A 16576-nucleotide genomic window follows, 5' to 3' on the forward strand; every position below is an offset into this window, starting at 1 on the left:
CAATAGGTTAGTTCCGGAAAACGCATAATAATGACATATAATGTGTATAAAACATGTAAGTTTCATCAATAAAGTAGCATGGAACATAAGAAATTATCGATACGTCGGAGACGTATCATGCTGTTGCCACTAGGGATAAAACATTGATGCTATGTCTAAGGATGTAGTTGTTGATTACATTACGCACCATACTTAATGCAATTGTCTGTTGCTTAGCAACTTAATACTGAATGGGGTTCGGATGATAACCTGAAGGTGGACTTTTTAGGCATAGATGCGAGTTGGATGGCGGTCTATGTACTTTGTCGTAATGCCCGGATTAAATCTCACTATATTTATCATATCATGTACATGCATTGTTATGCCCTTCTCTATTTTTCAATTGCCCGACTGTAATTTGTTCACCCAACATGCTTTTATCTTATGGGAGAGACACCTCTAGTGAACTGTGGACCCCGGTCCTATTCTTTACATAGCATACAATCTACTGCAATTGTGTTTTACTTGTTTTCTTTGCAAACATCTTCCACTCGATACGTTTAATCCTTTGTTACAGCAAGCCGGTGAGATTGACAACCTCATCTGTTTCGTTGGGGCAAAGTACTTTGGTTTTGTTGTGCAGGTTCCACGTTGGCGCCGGAATCCCTTTTGTTGCGCCGCATCACATTTCGCCACCATCAACCTTCAACGTGCTTCTTGACTCCTACTGGTCCGATTAAACCTTGGTTTCTTACTGAGGGAAACTTGCCACTGTGCGCATCATACCTTCCTCTTGGGGTTCCCAACGGACGTGTACATCTACGCGCATCATTGACACGTCCGTTGGGAACCCCAAGAGGAAGGTGTGATGCGCACAGTAGCAAGTTTCCCTCAGTAAGAAACCAAGGTTTAATTGGACCAGTAGGAGTCAAGAAGCACGTTGAAGGTTGATGGTGGCGAAATGTGATGTGGCGCAACACCGGGATTCCGGCGTCAACGTGGAACCTGCACAACACAACCAAAGTACTTTGCCCCAACGAAGCTGATGAGGTTCTCAATCTCACCGGCTTGCTGTAACAAAGGATTAATCGTATTGTGTGGAAGATGATTGTTTGCAAAGAAAATAGTAAAACAAGTATTGCGATAGATTGTATGCGATGTAAAGAATAGGACCGGGGTCCACGACTCACTATAGGTGTCTCTCCCATAAGATTAAAGCATGTTGGGTGAACAAATTACGATCGGGCAATTGACAAATAGAAAAGGGCATAACAATGCATATACATGATATGATAAATATAGTGAGATTTAATTGGGCATTACGACAAAGTACATAGACCGCTATCCAGCATGCATCTATGCCTAAAAAGTCCACCTTCAGGTTATCATCCGAACCCCTTCCAGTATTAAGTTGCAAGCAACAGACAAGTGCATTAAGTATGGTGCGTAATGTAATCAACAACTACATCCTTAGACATAGCATCAATGTTTTATCCCTAGTGGCAACAGCACATCCACAACCTTAGAACTTTTCGTCACTTCGTCCCGGATTTAATGGAGGCATGAACCCACTATCGAGCATAAATACTCCCTCTTGGAGTTAAGAGCAAAAACTTGGCCGAGCCTCTACTAATAACGGAGAGAATGCAAGATCATAAACAACACATAGGTAATAGATTGATAATCACCATAACATAGTATTCTCTATCCATCGGATCCCGACAAACACAACATATAGTATTACAGATAGATGATCTTGATCATGTTAGGCAGCTCACAAGATCCAACAATGAAGCACAATTAGGAGAATACGACCATCTAGCTACTGCTATGGACCCATAGTCCAGGGGTGAACTACTCACTCATCACTCCGGAGGCGATCATGGAGATGAAGAGTCCTCCGGGAGATGATTCCCCTCTCCGGCAGGGTGCCGGAGGCGATCTCCTGAATCCCCCGAGATGGGATTGGCGGCGGCGGCATCTCTGGAAGGTTTTCCGTATCGTGGTTCTCGGTACAGAGGGTTTCGCGACGAAGACTTTAAGTAGTCGGAAGGGCAACGCGGGGGGCCACACGAGGGCCCCACACACCAGGGCCGCGCGGGCCAAGGCCAGGCCGCGCCGCCCTAGTGTGGCGGCGCCTCGTGGCCCCACTTCCTTTCCCCCTCGGTCTTCTGGAAGCTTCGTGCAAAAATAGGACCCTGGGCGTTGATTTCGTCCAATTCCGAGAATATTACCTTACTAGGATTTCCGAAACCAAAAATAGCAGAAAACAGCAACTGGCTCTTCGGCATCTTGTTAATAGCTTAGTGCCGGAAAATGCGTAAATACGACATATAATGTGTATAAAACATGTAGATATCATCAATAATGTAGCATGGAACATAAGAAATTATCGATACGTCGGAGACGTATCAATAGTCTTCATATCTTCTTGAATTCCAATACACCGGCGCTCCCGATGGGAGTAACCGCAATAGCTCGAAGATAATCCAGGAGCCCCCGAGTAATTCCAGCGCTCCCGATGGGATCGCTTCGGGTCGATATTAAATAAGATGATATCCATTGAATATTCCAGATGATGAATCCACCAACCCGAGAGTGCATCGGGAGGAGATATATCCAGAGCCGAAGAAGATAAGTCCATTGAGTAATCATAGATGATGGAGAAAATAAATCCACTAATTCGGGGAAAATAAATCCACCGAGTAATCGAGAGTACTGGAGGTAACGACGTAATGGCGCCTCCCCAATCATCGGGTGTGGCGAAAGAAAGAGGAACACTTAGTTCTGCAGGCGCAGTCGAAATAGTTGCATGGGCAAAGATAGTCTGTGCGGTGGGCGCAGCCGAAATAATTGCGCCATCCAAGATAATTCATGCCGGCGGGCGCAGCCGAAATAATCCCGCCATCGAAGATAATTTATGCCGGCGGGCGCAGCCGAAATAATCCCGCCATCCAAGAAAATTCATGCCGGCCGGCGCAGTCGAAATAATCCCGCCATCCAAGATAATTCACGCGGTGCCTAGCTGACGTCGCCGATGAAGAGGCCGCGGTTGACATGGCCGATCCGCGGCGGGTGAGCATCCGAATATATCGTGTCCGTAATGTCGGGTCCGCGGCAGGCGAGCCCCCGAGTAAGAAGAGTGCGCGATGGCGGGCACGGTCGTCCGAGCAGAGTAGTCGAAGCTGGTCCTTGTGCATGCTGACGAGACGCGGCTATTTGAAATTTTATAAGGCCACGATCGGCTCTTGCCGGCTTCTTATTTTTTATTCTTCAAACTTAATTCACGGCGTGGGACAGATAAATCCTCTCCGTTTTCTTCTTCCAAAACCGCATCAAGTAGAGGCAGGATTTGGTCCGGTTGTGTAATTGCTGCTTCCTGAATCTTTTCTTTAGATGGTCTTTGATATGGTTCTGTCGCTTCAGACTACTTCTTGTCTTCACGTATGATTCTTCCGATTGGAGATGCCGATGATATATTTGATGAAACGGATGAATTAGACTTGTTATCGACTGCATCCAGGCAATGCCTTTTATTTCTCTCCTTCCCTTTTTTCTTCTTTTCTTCATTGCATTGGAACTTGGAGTGGCCACTACGATATCTGCACCCGAAGAAAACAGGACATGATCTACCACTGTGCAATGGCTTTTTTCCCTTCTCTTCACGTGACACGTACAGAACCCGGCAACTCTCGACTGATTTGCTGTGCTTTCCTTTTCTTGCTTTGATGTGGCTGCCAGGGAGTTGAACCGGGTACAAAACGAACTTCAGCATGATTCGGGTGTGAAAAATATCCGCTTGTTTCAGGTGTGGCTCTCACGGAGCAGTCTTGATTGGCTTCGGCTTCCTGGTTCCATTGAATCGCTGATGATACTGACGTTAAAACACCTGGGTGATTATGCACGTGCCGTGCTCCACACATGCGCTTCCCTCGTTTGATATTGTTGACGATATTTTTTACGGATCCCGCCCGGATGACAAAATTCAGTCGACGCGATTCCTACAGACGGCGCCAATTGTCGAGGCGGTTCCTCGGCAATGCCCACCATGAGGGGCTTGGGTTTTAGAGAAAGGCGACGACGGAAGTTCCGGGAACGAGGCGGTACACGACGTACCCAGGTTCACGCCCCCGCGGTGGAGGGTCGCTACGTCCTGCTAGCAATCCACTATATGAATATATGAGTATAGGGGGCCGCCATAGGCGGAGTTGTTGGATCTAGTCTAGTTCTAATCCGCGGGTTGCGGTGTCTAGGCGTGTTGCCTCTAAAATTATGTTTTCTGATTGTGTGTGTCCAAGGGGTGCCCCTGCCTGGCTTTATATATCAGCCAAGCTAGGGTTTACAAGAGTCCTAGTAGGATTCATATTGGAGTCTTCTTTCCTTGTAGTCCAAGTTGAGGCGCGTGCAGGTCCAGCTTGTCGAGTCCTTGTGTTGGTCCAGCTTCATAGCTTGCACCGGGTATGGCAATGTCGAGTACCCGAAGGGTTATGCCCACGTCAGGGGGTGTTGACGTGTATAAAGTAGATTGCCCAGCCCTTTCCATCAGTTCGGACTTTTGGTTCAAGTGACTAGTGCATGAACCTTAACATGGTATCAGAGCCCTAGGTCCCAAGTTAAAATTCTGGCTTTCACAATTTATTCTAAAATTCCCCGCAGCCTCCTGCCGTGTGGTCCCGGCCTCCCGCTGCCTCTTTGCCTCTCTACACGTGTTGACTTGTCTTCTCGTCTTCCCATCACACGTGAGAGGGGGTGTTGACATGTATAAGTAGATTGCCTACCCCTTTCCATCAGTTCAGACTTTTGGTTCAAGTGGCTAGTGCATGAAGCTTAACAGATCTCATAGTTGCATGGTGGAGCATGCCCTTCCACTAGTCTGCTGAACACCGGAGGCTGCTGCAACACGTTGATGTCATTGTGTGATCCCGTCATGCCAAAAAAAGAATGCCAAATCCACATGTCATAATCTGCCACAGCTTCAAGCACCACACTGCAATATTCATGACGGCCTTTGTATATACCTTGCCAAGCAAACGGGCAGTTCTTCCATGACCAGTGCATGCAATCGATGCTTCCAAGCATTTCAGGAAATCCTCTAGCAGCATTTTGTGCCATGATCCTTGCAATCTCTTCCTCAGTTGGCCCTCTCAAGTAGTATTTGCTAAACTTTCCCACCACAGCTCGACAAAACTTGTACATGCACTCAATGGCAGTAGACTCACTCATGCGAAGGTAGTCGTCCTATGTATCGGCAGGTGCTCCGTATGCAAGCATCCTCATGGTGGCCGTGCACTTCTGAATCGATGAGAACACAATAACGCCTACAGCGTCGTGCTTGAGCTTGAAGTAGGGGTCGAACTCTCGAACGCCGTGGAGGATATTCATGAACAGACCCTTGCTCATCCTGTACCGGCGCCGGAAATTGTCGGCATGTGTTGCATCATCTGAGAAGTAGTCGCTGTGCAACATGGTATGCCCCTCCATCCTCTGCCGGGGCTTGGACTTCTTTCTCCCCGGCCTTGATCCTCCGCGGGCGCGGCCTCTTCCTCTTCTCCGCCTCGGCGTCAAGCATGTCCTGGAGGGACGCGATGATCAGCAAATGCTCCCGGAGATCGTCGTCGAAGGCTTGCTTATCCTCCAGCAGCAGGGCAAGCATCTCGTCGTCGCTATCCATGTCTGAAGCAAAATCAATGGTTAAAATTGCGTCACGGTAGACGAGGCAACGAACATCGGCCAATCGCGCCTACTTGGCAAGTCGTCGAGCACCTTGTGTGCGCGAAGGTGGGGAAGATTTGATGCCGCGTTCTAGGACGCGGTAGCGAAGCGGCGGCGGCAGAATGACCGGCGGGAGTGCCAGCCGCGACGACGGTGCTGACTCTCAGAAGAGATCAAACGTTGAAACGGCCAATAAATCCAGCGACGGCGGAGGGGTGGGAGGCACGAGAGGGAAGGAGCGACGAGAAAAAAGGCGTGAACCAACGGTTTATGGAAATAGTCACCGACATGTGGGAGCCCGCCTCTCTTTCCGTTGTGTCCGGCATGCCCGGAGCTTCTCCTGTGGGGCGGGGACGGGCTCGGGGCGCCGGACACCGTATCGGGACACGCCGGACAAAAAACGGCTTTGGGGGACGCGGCTGGGAAGGTTTTTTTTGTCCTGAATGTATCCTGAATATTCACCGTATCCTGAATATATCCATTTTTCCGGACGCTGGTTGGGGGAGCCGATAGCGCTCCCAAAATACTCCAACCATCGTTTTTACCCGCATTTATTTGGGAGATACCCGTGAAGATTTTCTTATACTAGTTTCCTGGCTTATACATGTTGATGCATCCATTGCTTAAAGAAATCTAAAATTTACTATTTTTTTTGGAGGAAAGTCCACTTTTCCTTGAACTCTCGCGGAATTTCTTTTTTTTATCCAAAAATTTATTTCTAGTTTAGATTAGACCTTCGTTCACTTTTCATTTCTCATCGGTTGAGTTGAGAAAATCGCTAACCTGAAAAGAAGAAACAGTCAACCAACTCAAGCTAGTTGAGATGTCGAACCCAACATCTTAGTGCAAAAAATTGAAACTCTCATGTCCCTAAACCAATCTTTTGTTTACTTTTTCCCTCCCAATACACTTGAAGCATCATGCCACAAAGGCCTGCTTGCTTTTGCTTGTCAGCATCATCCTACCTCTGTACCCTTGCACCATTCAATTGAGAATTTTGCCATTTGTGGCAAATATTTGGCTAGCCCAATCGGGATAAGGACTAAAAGTGAGTGAATGATCTAAGAGTTCAAGGTTAATTTTAAACTAAATGGAAGTTCTAGGATCAAAAGTGAACTTTCTACATTTTTTTGGTGTATATCAAGACATTATATGTTTGAACACAAAGTTTCGTGAAAAAAAAACATTTTTGTGGCCTATATAAAAAAAGACAATTTTTGGTGCTTTAAAATCTTTTTTCATCAAACAATTTATTTTTCTTTTCTACATTCCATACAAATTTTCTTTTTACCGCAAAATTTTGTGGACGGACATAGAATATCTGGATGTACACCTAAAATGTTTTTGTTTTTTTTTTACATTTCATGTAAAATTAGAATGCATTTTTTCATAATAGGTGTATATAGAGTCTAGACCTTTGAGCCGAACACCATGTCCCTACATCTGAAGTAACAATTTCGAACAGAAATAAGGTATGACAGCTATGGTCAACATGACATTGGATATGGATCTACTTCTGTGAAACTTCCTGTTCTACATCATCAGCCCATAGACATCGCAACCCAGATAATCGTCTTCAGAGAGACACAGGTCCGGCCCAAACATAAACGACCCAGCACGCGCCAAACGTCGACCAGGCAAAGCCCGCCTATATCCATGTCCGCCCTGCCGCGCCCGCCGGCCGGCCGTGCGCCCACGACTCGACCCCGTCCAAGTCAAAAACCCCTTCTCTCTCGCCCAAATCCAAGAGCCCCTCTCACGTCGCACCAGCCTGGCGCTAAGCACATACGTAGCGTAGTCGCGCGCGCGAGCGAGCGCAAACCAGCTATCCATCGACGCGAGCAAACGCAAGCGACGCCCCCATGGCGACGACCACGATGCTGCGCGGCGGCGACGCCTGCGCACCGGCGGACCCGCTGTGGGCGCAGGCCGCCGAGCTGGAGCGCCAGTTCGAAGGCTACAAGCGCCGGCTCGCCGAGAGGGCCGTGGTTGCCGCCGTCGATCGTTCCGATGTTGGCGTCGTCGTCGACAGCCACGGCCGGGAGGATCAGGAGGCGGAGGTGGGGAGGGGGAGGAGGTACGAGGCGTACGTGCGGAGGCGGGACGAGAAGCTGCGCCAGGGCTGGCTCGCCCGCATGGAGCGCAAGGAGGCCGAGGTCAAGGCCCTCTGGGCGCGCCTCGACGCTGGCGGCGGCCGCCGTCGGGGCCCGGACGACGTCGGCATCACCGCCAGCCCGGCCAGAGAGGTAATCTACCGATTGACCGACCAACGCTTTAGTTTTTCTCTTCGCTCATTCGCCAGCGCTCGGGAAACAAAGAGTTTGGAACTGTTCAACTTCTTTTTCTCAACAGTTTAAATTAAATTCAATTACCCTTTCCCCATATAAACCTGAAGCGCAAACTGTTCTCTCATTCGCAAGTGTGAACTGAACACCTGCCAAAATCCCCCTTATCATTCAGTTTGTCATTCCTCCTACAAATACAATTTTTCGTTGAACTGGAAATGACAAAATGAACATTAAGCAGGGTTTTGGCAGGATCTCGGTTGCATATCTATCTACTAAATATATTTCCGAAAGGTTTAAACAAAATCGATTACTCCTAAAAGTAGAAACGAAAACTGATTACTTTGTGCTTCAGTTTGCGCAATCCCCGGGACGAAAGTGTTCTGAATTAGCAACGCATCGCCGTTTTGGCGGACGCAACAAGTTCCACGTTCCTTGCTTGTCTTGTCTGATCCTTGCGCTCATGGGATACTTTTTGTGCTTTTCTTGTGATTCGTTGAGACTGGCTTAGTTGAGCTATCGTATCAGCCTATAGGGTAGCCTTTCGGGTGAGAGACGTCGCACGCATGTCTTCCTATCCGGTGGTTCTCGTTTTTAAGTCACATGCAAAGTAAGTCCTGAAAAGAATGTATTCCGCCATATTCTGAGAGAAGTCCATATTACACCCCTAAACTTGCCTCAAAGTTCACCTGACAACCTCTAACTTTAAGTTGGTTCAAATTTCACCCCTAATCTACAAAAACCGTTCGCACTACAACCTTCCACCGATTCAACTGGTTTTTACCTGAATATGGTTGCCATGTCAGCATTTTACGTGTATTTGTACAATTCCTAGTAGGAGTGGCATACCATGTTTCTACCGAGGCTGCCGCCGCACTACTGCTCTGTCCCCTGCGGGGCCGCCGAACAGACAGTCACGGCCTGCCGCCGCCGCGGTGCCATTGACCAGGTAGTCGCCGTCTGCCGCCGCGCGTGCCTCTCCCCAGCCCAGGCTGACGAGTAATACAGGCACGTCCGGGAGCTCAGCTCAGTTATAATCGATCGGTCGTCCTTGTCCCTCGTATCCAAACGGATCAAGGCATGAGAATAAGAACCGATCGTGAGCTACGAGAAAGGTTAATCCATTGTTGACTGAGAACATCCAAATGTGCAGTTGTTGATCAGTCCGCTAGCACTTACCAATTTGCATCTTAGTTGTTGGCGCCAATCAGCAAAGGAACCCCGCCCAAGCGGCCTAAGCAGGGGCGGCGGCGTGCGGCCACCTGGGTAGGGAACAGAGGCTACGGCTCCTAGGTTTTGGGAAGATACATAGGTTGAGTACTTGAGTTGGCATCGGGGAAAAAACCGGCTGACATGGCAAACAAATTCGGGTAAAAGCAAGTTGAAATTGTGAAGGGTGTATTCCGAACGGTTTTGATAGATTAGGGATGAAACTTGAACCAACTAGGATTAAGGGTTGTAAGGTGAATTTTGAGGCAAGTTGAGGGGGAAATCAAAGTTCACCTTACAACCTCTAATTTTAAGTTGGTTCAAGTTTCATCCGTCAATTTATCAAGACATCCTTGCCTCGACGCGAACGAAAGCATTCGATTATGCAGAGTAAAGCTTGAATATCAAGACTTAGAACCGATTAAGTATCATTCAACAATGCATTTTTCTACCAGATATGTCTAGAATCTCTCCCCAAACCCCTTCTAAACTATAAATTGTGTGTTGGCTATATAAGTGCATCATCTTGATGTAACTGTTAGAATTCATCATCATTTAATGGATTTATAAAGCACTCGTGATAGCCGATCTACCGGAGTACTAAGCTCATAACCAAAGGATTCTTAGATGTCACATTCGCACTTGTCTCATGAGCACTGAATTCATATCACCTCCTACCATCCAAGCCTTTTATAAGGACCAAGACTTCTTGAAGCCAAATACAAATGGCATGTTTCTCATTTTACTTGTATGTGTCGGAGTTGTCCGATCTCATTTCTTGTGTCCCCATGCACTACGTGTTCGAATCTCACATATATGGAAATAGAAGGCACCGGGAGTCAGTGGCGGCTACAATAGGCACTTCTTGGTTGATGCACACAGTGCCAGCGTGAGCTGGTCCGTTCTACTTTGCGTCCTCAATCATTCCTCCTCCGCCTTGCCCATCAACTAATATTGGAGGGTACCTACTCAAACCATCAACGCTATCACGCCACACCATCATTGTCATTTTGAGGGAGAAATGCATGGCCAATGCTATGCCTCAGCATACGGCATTGCAGGTTCACGTACGGTTCGGATGTCCTGAACCTGAAAAATTTGCAGCCTTAAAAGTGAAGTGGTAGCTTGAAGAAGAGGTGACTACTCCATAAGAGAAATGCAAGAAAAAGTGTAAAGCGAGAGGGAAAAGAAAGCAAGAGAGGTGGTGTCGTGTACTTTGCTGAGCTCATCAATACTTGCCAGCTTTGGGTTAAAAAGAATTAGCTATAGCTCCATCAATCCATACCTAGGTGGCTAGGAGTGACACAAACTTACCCCTTCCATTGCTGGTGGTTGGGCAGGGTACAATAGGTACCAAAGCCTTTTTTTTTTGAAACAATAGGTACCGAAGCTTTTTTTCTTTTGAAACAAAGGACCGACGCGAATGTCTTTAAGATGCACATGAAGATGAAAATTTTGCCAACAATGGTGGGCTTGGGTATGTATATTGTATAAGCTCGTGATTGGCGCACACATATTTGAGACTAGCCCACATCATATATGATTTCTTCACGAGCTTAGGAACTTGTAGATAAACTTGTAGTTCACAAATCTAGATGCACCAACCGTGCTTGGATTGTTAATAACTACACTATTTTCAAGTCTAAAGTGCAGTTCTCTACCGGAGCTTGTGACCAATAAACTGTGCGTTGGCTAAGTGCATATCATCTTGGCGCAGATGTCAGGATTCGTCATTTATTTAATGGGTTCACAAAACACTCAAAATAGCTGACCTACCGGAGTACTGATGAGCTCATAACCAGGGGATTCTGAGCTATCAAATGAGCAATGAATTCATATCACTTCCTATCACCCAAAACTTTTATAAGGAATAAAACTTCTTGAAGCTAGAGACGGATATATAGCTTGTTTCTCATTTTATTCCCATGTGTCGAATTATCAAATTGCATTTCTTGTCTTCCCACCAACTAGAGTTTTTGAACTTCCGGGATAGGAATAGAAGGCACCGGGAGTTAGCGATGGATCACTGGAGTTACAGTCTGCACCTGTTGGCCGAGACATATATCCGTTGTCCCGGTGTGAGCAAGTCCCTCATACTCTGCAACCACGGATGTTCTTCCTGTACCTTGTCCATCCCCTAATCTTGGAGGCCACCAATGAAAATCGTCAAACTTCATTGACACGACCTCCTCGTGTCATTTCGAGGGAGCAACGCTATGACAATTTTTGCTTGGCCGGGGTATAATAGGGATCGAATTAGATTAGTTCGCACTGGTATGAATGATAAGGTTGTGTGGACACTCAACAGTCCAGGTGGAGCAACGCGGATCGCTTTAAGTTGCACACCATTGACACCAAAGTGGCACATTTCCGGCCAATCTAGTGGGCTTGTAGACTAGCTCGCAACATAAGACATATGCAATTTTCACGAGCTTAGGCACTAGCTAAACATGACATTTGCAAATCTAGAGGCACCAACAGATTTTGAATTGTTAATCAATATTTTCAAATATACATTCTTCCTGTAACACTAATGTCCGGATTTTTTTTCAAAATTTTCTATTTTATAGTTTGTGCTATTTACCCGGCCTAATAGAAAATACAATTCTATTAGAACTGTGATCCCGCACCACAGATTAGGGGCGTGACCCAATTAGGAGTTGCCACTTGGTACGCCCAACTGGCAACATCTAGGATGGATAGTGTGGTGGTAACAATCAGGCGGGTGCTAAAAACCTAACTTCCGCACATTAATTTCATGTTTTGTTGTGTTGGACGTCGCAAATTCAAACCTAATTGCAAGTTGGTACTCCCTCTAGACTGGATCATAGGGGTAACATCGTTTTCGGAGCTATACCAAAAAGTGGGCGTAAATTGTGTATTAAGTACCCAAATTAACTTGCAAGCATGCCTTTTTTATTGTGCTACATGCAAAGTGAAAGGGTTTTGACCAATGTATGCCTTCGCTCGGAAGATTTTCTCACCCACCCCTTATCCACCTTGGTCACAAGGCTCACCCAATTTATCTCTATAATCCAACACGAAGGGAGTATGAAGTGCATTTTACTACGAACTTATATGCTCATTGTAGGTGCACCCACTACAAAGCTCATAGTTTGACACTTTGGTTCCGTATTCACATTACCAAGAGAATTAACATGTGGTTGCATGGTCAGTAAGATAGTGAAACCGCCAAACTATAAAAGATCAAACCCCATATTTAATAATTTAAGGTTTCGTAAAGGAGAAACATTTTTTTAATGCGAGCCACGGTCTGTGTTTTTTAAAAATTCACATTACTAAAGAAGACATGTGACCGCGTGAATTTTAGTTGTAGTCTGATTGTCAGTTCCACTGCTGCTCTAGCTCGTCCTCTGTTTCACCCAGGTTTAGAATAGCGCTCGATTTCTCCGCTAACAGCATCCTTTCATAGCTCTGCAAAAAATCGTATACTCAGTTTAATCCTGTCATTTGTTTACAGCAGAAGCCCCGAAGCATTGAGAAACCAGTTCCCGCTGGCGCCACTCCAAGATGCATCTCGGCTATAAAGCTCCCACGTCTCAGGGGCACCACAGCATCCTCGTCACCGGCAGCGGTGGCCAGCCCGAGGATACCCGCCAGCCGGCGAACATCACACCCGGAGCCACCCACCACGCCCCGCAAGGAGAACAGGATGCCGCCACCGTCCACCGCCGCGGCGACGCCGAGGCCGCCCAAGACGCTTTCACGGACCAGAAGCTCTCTCAAGGACAGCAGCAAGGTGGAGCGCAGCAGCGGCTCTTCCTCCTCCTCTTCTTCCTCCTCCGTCAGGGAGAGCCCGCGTCCCCCACGCTCCCAGGCCCTGCGGGCTCCTGCGCCGAGCTCCGCCGACGCCGCCATTGCCGCCGCGCGGAGCCGCTTCCACGAGCAGGTCGTCCTCGCGGAGATCAAGACGGCCGCTGTCGTTTCTCCCGAGCCGTCCCGCCTCGGGAGGTCACGCGTCGGCGTCGCGTGCGTCTCCTCGCCGTCGGTGACTCCTGGTCAGGTCGATTTCTTGAGCAGAATAGGACACAGTGTCCTCGGCGATCGTGAAACATCCGAACGTTCAGACGCCGAGGACAAGGACTTCATCACCCCGGTGGGCGGCAGCGGGCACAAGCTTGGCGATGCGGAGATCACCGGCGACTCCGACACCGAGCCGAGCTACGTGTATGTAAAGAGAGACCACGAAGAGGCTGGGGACGAGCAGGAAGCTGAAGTCTTCGAGGAGGCCATGACATCATCGTCATCGCCATCATCTGAGGAGACTGACACGACCGCAAAGGAAAGCCCGGTGACCGGCGCAGAAGCATCGCCGCGGGATAGCTCCGAGTCGCTGTACTCAAACGTGCAGTCGTCGTTCTCCCACGGATCGGAGCTGGACGCCTCGGCCGCCGGCTCTCCACTCCCGACCCCGCCGCCTTCCGGCGGAGCTTTGTCCACCGAGGAACTGCTGGAGTCCGACGCCGCGGTGCTGAGGATGAAACGGGAGCAGGAGGAGGTGGACGCCAATGAGGAGGATCAAAGCATAGTGTTCCTGCCGAGCACCTGCTGCACCGCGACGAGCGGCGCCGTCCCTGTCGCCGGGAGGCCGCAGTCACCGATGGAAGCCGTGGCGGGGCTCAAGAGGTTCCTGACCTTCGGGAAGAAGAACGGAAAGGGTGCTGACGATGCCGCCATCGTCGTCATCGAGCGCGTGCCGCTTTCGGCAGGTGATGGCAGCGTGAGCGGAGGATCGGCGTCAGATGATTCAACCAAGCCGAGAACGTGCTGGTCGGACGCTGCTTCTGATGATCTGGACAAGAGCTATGTCATCTCTCCGCACGGTAATTCTTCTGCGTTTTCTGCATACTGCCATCATCATAGATTAGAAGATTATCTAGTCTAGTTCTGATGTGTTCTTCGTTTTCTTATCCCACTTGTGCAGTTCGGTCTTTGAAAAGCTTTGTACCGCCATCTCCTGCAAGATCTCAGCTGAAAGAGATGGCTCTACCTGCAAAATCACCAAGAGGTTCTGCTAAAACAAACTTGGCATGCATCTTGTGTTTACACCTTCATTTCTTTCACTTATGCTCTGTTTTATTCTGTCATTGCAGTACCCCGATCATTCTTCTCGTTCTCATCGTTTAAAAACAAAGGGAACTGATGCCGGACATTAGTGGCAAAAGTTGCCGCTTGTACATTCTATTTAGTATTTACAGTTAGGTCGTTATATCAGTGATCCTCCAGACAACTTAATTTTCTGTTGAATGAGTTGTTGTTGGCAATATTGGTCGACAAAGAGACACTTCTTTTCATATGTATTTTTTTTTCTATGAGATAAGGCTCTCAGAGGATAAATGGTTAGAAAAAATCATGCCCCGAGAACAATACACAGCTCTACATAATAGTGTGCGTCACAAAGGTGATTCTTCAGCTAAGTTGAATGCTTTGTAGTTGGCAATATTGGTGGACGAATAGACACTTCTTTGTATATGTATCCTTTTCTATCAACGATGGATCTGAGATAAGGTTCTGGGAGGATAAATGGTTAGAAAATACCACACTTCGGGAACAGTATCTAACTCTATATAATATTATGCGTCACGAAAGTGAAACCTTGGCTAAGTTGTTGGTATCTTCCCCATCAAATGTGATGTTCAGAAGAGATCTTATTGAACCTAGACTTACATCTTGAAATGCATTGTTTTAGTGCTTGGCTTTCGTCCAATTAACGCAAGGGTCTGATGAGTTTTATTGGAACCTAAATGAGAATTAGAAATTCTTAGCGGATTCCATGTATATAGGGCTGATCCAACCTATTGAGCTGGCATTAATAATAAGAAGATTTGGAAAATGAAGATGCCACTGAAAATAAAGGTTTTGGCATGGTATCTTCGTAGAGGGGTTATACTCACTAAGAAAAATCTTGCTAAACGCAGTTGGCAGGGAAGAAGTGCTTTTTTTTTTGCTATCACGATGAGAGGATAAACAATTATTCTTTCAATGCCGGTTTGCAAGATCTATATGATCAATTATTCAAATAGGTTTTGCCTTGTACCGTCAGGTAGCATTATCAATATTTTCGGAAACTGGCTAAATGAGGTGGATCATAGGTTCGAAACACTTATTAGGATGTGAGCCCTTGCCGTAATTTGACCGTCTTGGCTATGTAAAAAATGACAAGGTGATCAACAACAACAAAAAAAATTCTCTTTTGCAGGTTATCTACCGATGCACTACTTTGATCTGTTCATGGTCATCTCTTCATCATGTGAAGAACCGCAACCTATTTACGAAGGTGTCTACATGGTTGAAGGATATGATGAAGGAATTTATTTCCCAACATGGATCATAACATATAACATAAGAGTATGTCATCTCATTAGCACTACAACACGAGGTAGGTCTTGGTGGTTTTAAATACCAAGACACACTTAATCGCCGCGCTCACGCTGACCTAGAAAAAAAAGCCGCTAGGGATAGCTGAGCGGAGATTCTACAAAGCCGACGCTTTTTTGGCGCGGTACGTACCGATCCACCGCACGTTCTCGTACGCAACACCAAGATTGAAACACCGCAGTACATTAATAAACGGTGGATGATCTAATGCCATACATATATCAGTGGGAGCACACTACTTTTGTTGTGTTTCGTGCACTTACTATTAAGAAAAAAGTTAATCACAATTAGTGCTAAGAAATTAGTTCCGCTTTCCAACTAGATTGTAATTTCCATATTATTAAGATAGATAATTAAATTTTATTATAACCCATTACACATAATCAAAAGTTCTAACTACTAACTAACACTAATTATGAAAAAATCCTAGTAATAGTTCTGCATCGACGACTCGTGTGTTTTCCTCTACAGGCGGTTCGACCGCCATTCACCGTTTGCCACACACCCATGACCTTGCCGACGACTTGCATGTTGTTGTCCTCCATGAGTTTATTATGCCCACCATCTTCATGCCGGATGTGAAAGGAAGAGAATCGCGACTCAAAAAGAGAACAACCAAAACTAATTGAATTGCTAACTGCGGAAAGTAAAGAAAATTTACCGGAGCGGCATGAGCATGTAGGGCAGAAGAACCGCTAGAGAAACAGTTGGACATATCTTTAGTTAGGAGTTTAGAATGTGGAGTCTCAGATCTAGGGTTCATACTGGAGAGAGGGAGTGCGTGAGATCTAGGATTCATAGTTGAGAAGGGTTTTATAATTTTTATTTAGGTTTTATTTTCATTTTTTTGCCCCTTTACAAATTCCTTTTATTAACATGATTTTTTCATTGGAAAACTAAATTGGCACCACGCCAACAAAATTAAAATAGACATATTTAATATTTATTTTAGATCGGATGGCTGGAGATGCTTTTACACGTTAGGAGGAAAC

At 46.8% G+C, this 16576-nt stretch overlaps 1 protein-coding gene and 1 long non-coding RNA gene across 2 annotated transcripts in view; one reads left to right on the plus strand and one right to left on the minus strand.

Annotated features, from left to right (window-relative positions):
- Window positions 1–7524, minus strand: part of LOC124706664 — an 11231-nt gene extending 3707 nt beyond the window's left edge. Inside the window, exons 1-2 of the mRNA XM_047238340.1 lie at window positions 7481–7524; window positions 7107–7134 (exon numbers count right to left, since the gene is read on the minus strand). Of these exons, the coding sequence (XP_047094296.1) occupies window positions 7107–7134; window positions 7481–7524 (72 nt within the window). The remainder of the gene's footprint in view (window positions 1–7106; window positions 7135–7480) is intronic.
- A 6419-nt stretch (window positions 7525–13943) lies between these two features.
- Window positions 13944–14448, plus strand: LOC124671055. The gene is made up of 3 exons (XR_006992674.1): window positions 13944–14029; window positions 14131–14214; window positions 14300–14448. It is a non-coding gene; the product is annotated as an uncharacterized LOC124671055 (long non-coding RNA).
- The last annotated feature ends 2128 nt before the right edge of the window (window positions 14449–16576 follow it).

This window comes from Lolium rigidum, chromosome 1, assembly GCF_022539505.1.
Source record: "Lolium rigidum isolate FL_2022 chromosome 1, APGP_CSIRO_Lrig_0.1, whole genome shotgun sequence".
Taxonomy (NCBI): Eukaryota; Viridiplantae; Streptophyta; class Magnoliopsida; order Poales; family Poaceae; genus Lolium; species Lolium rigidum.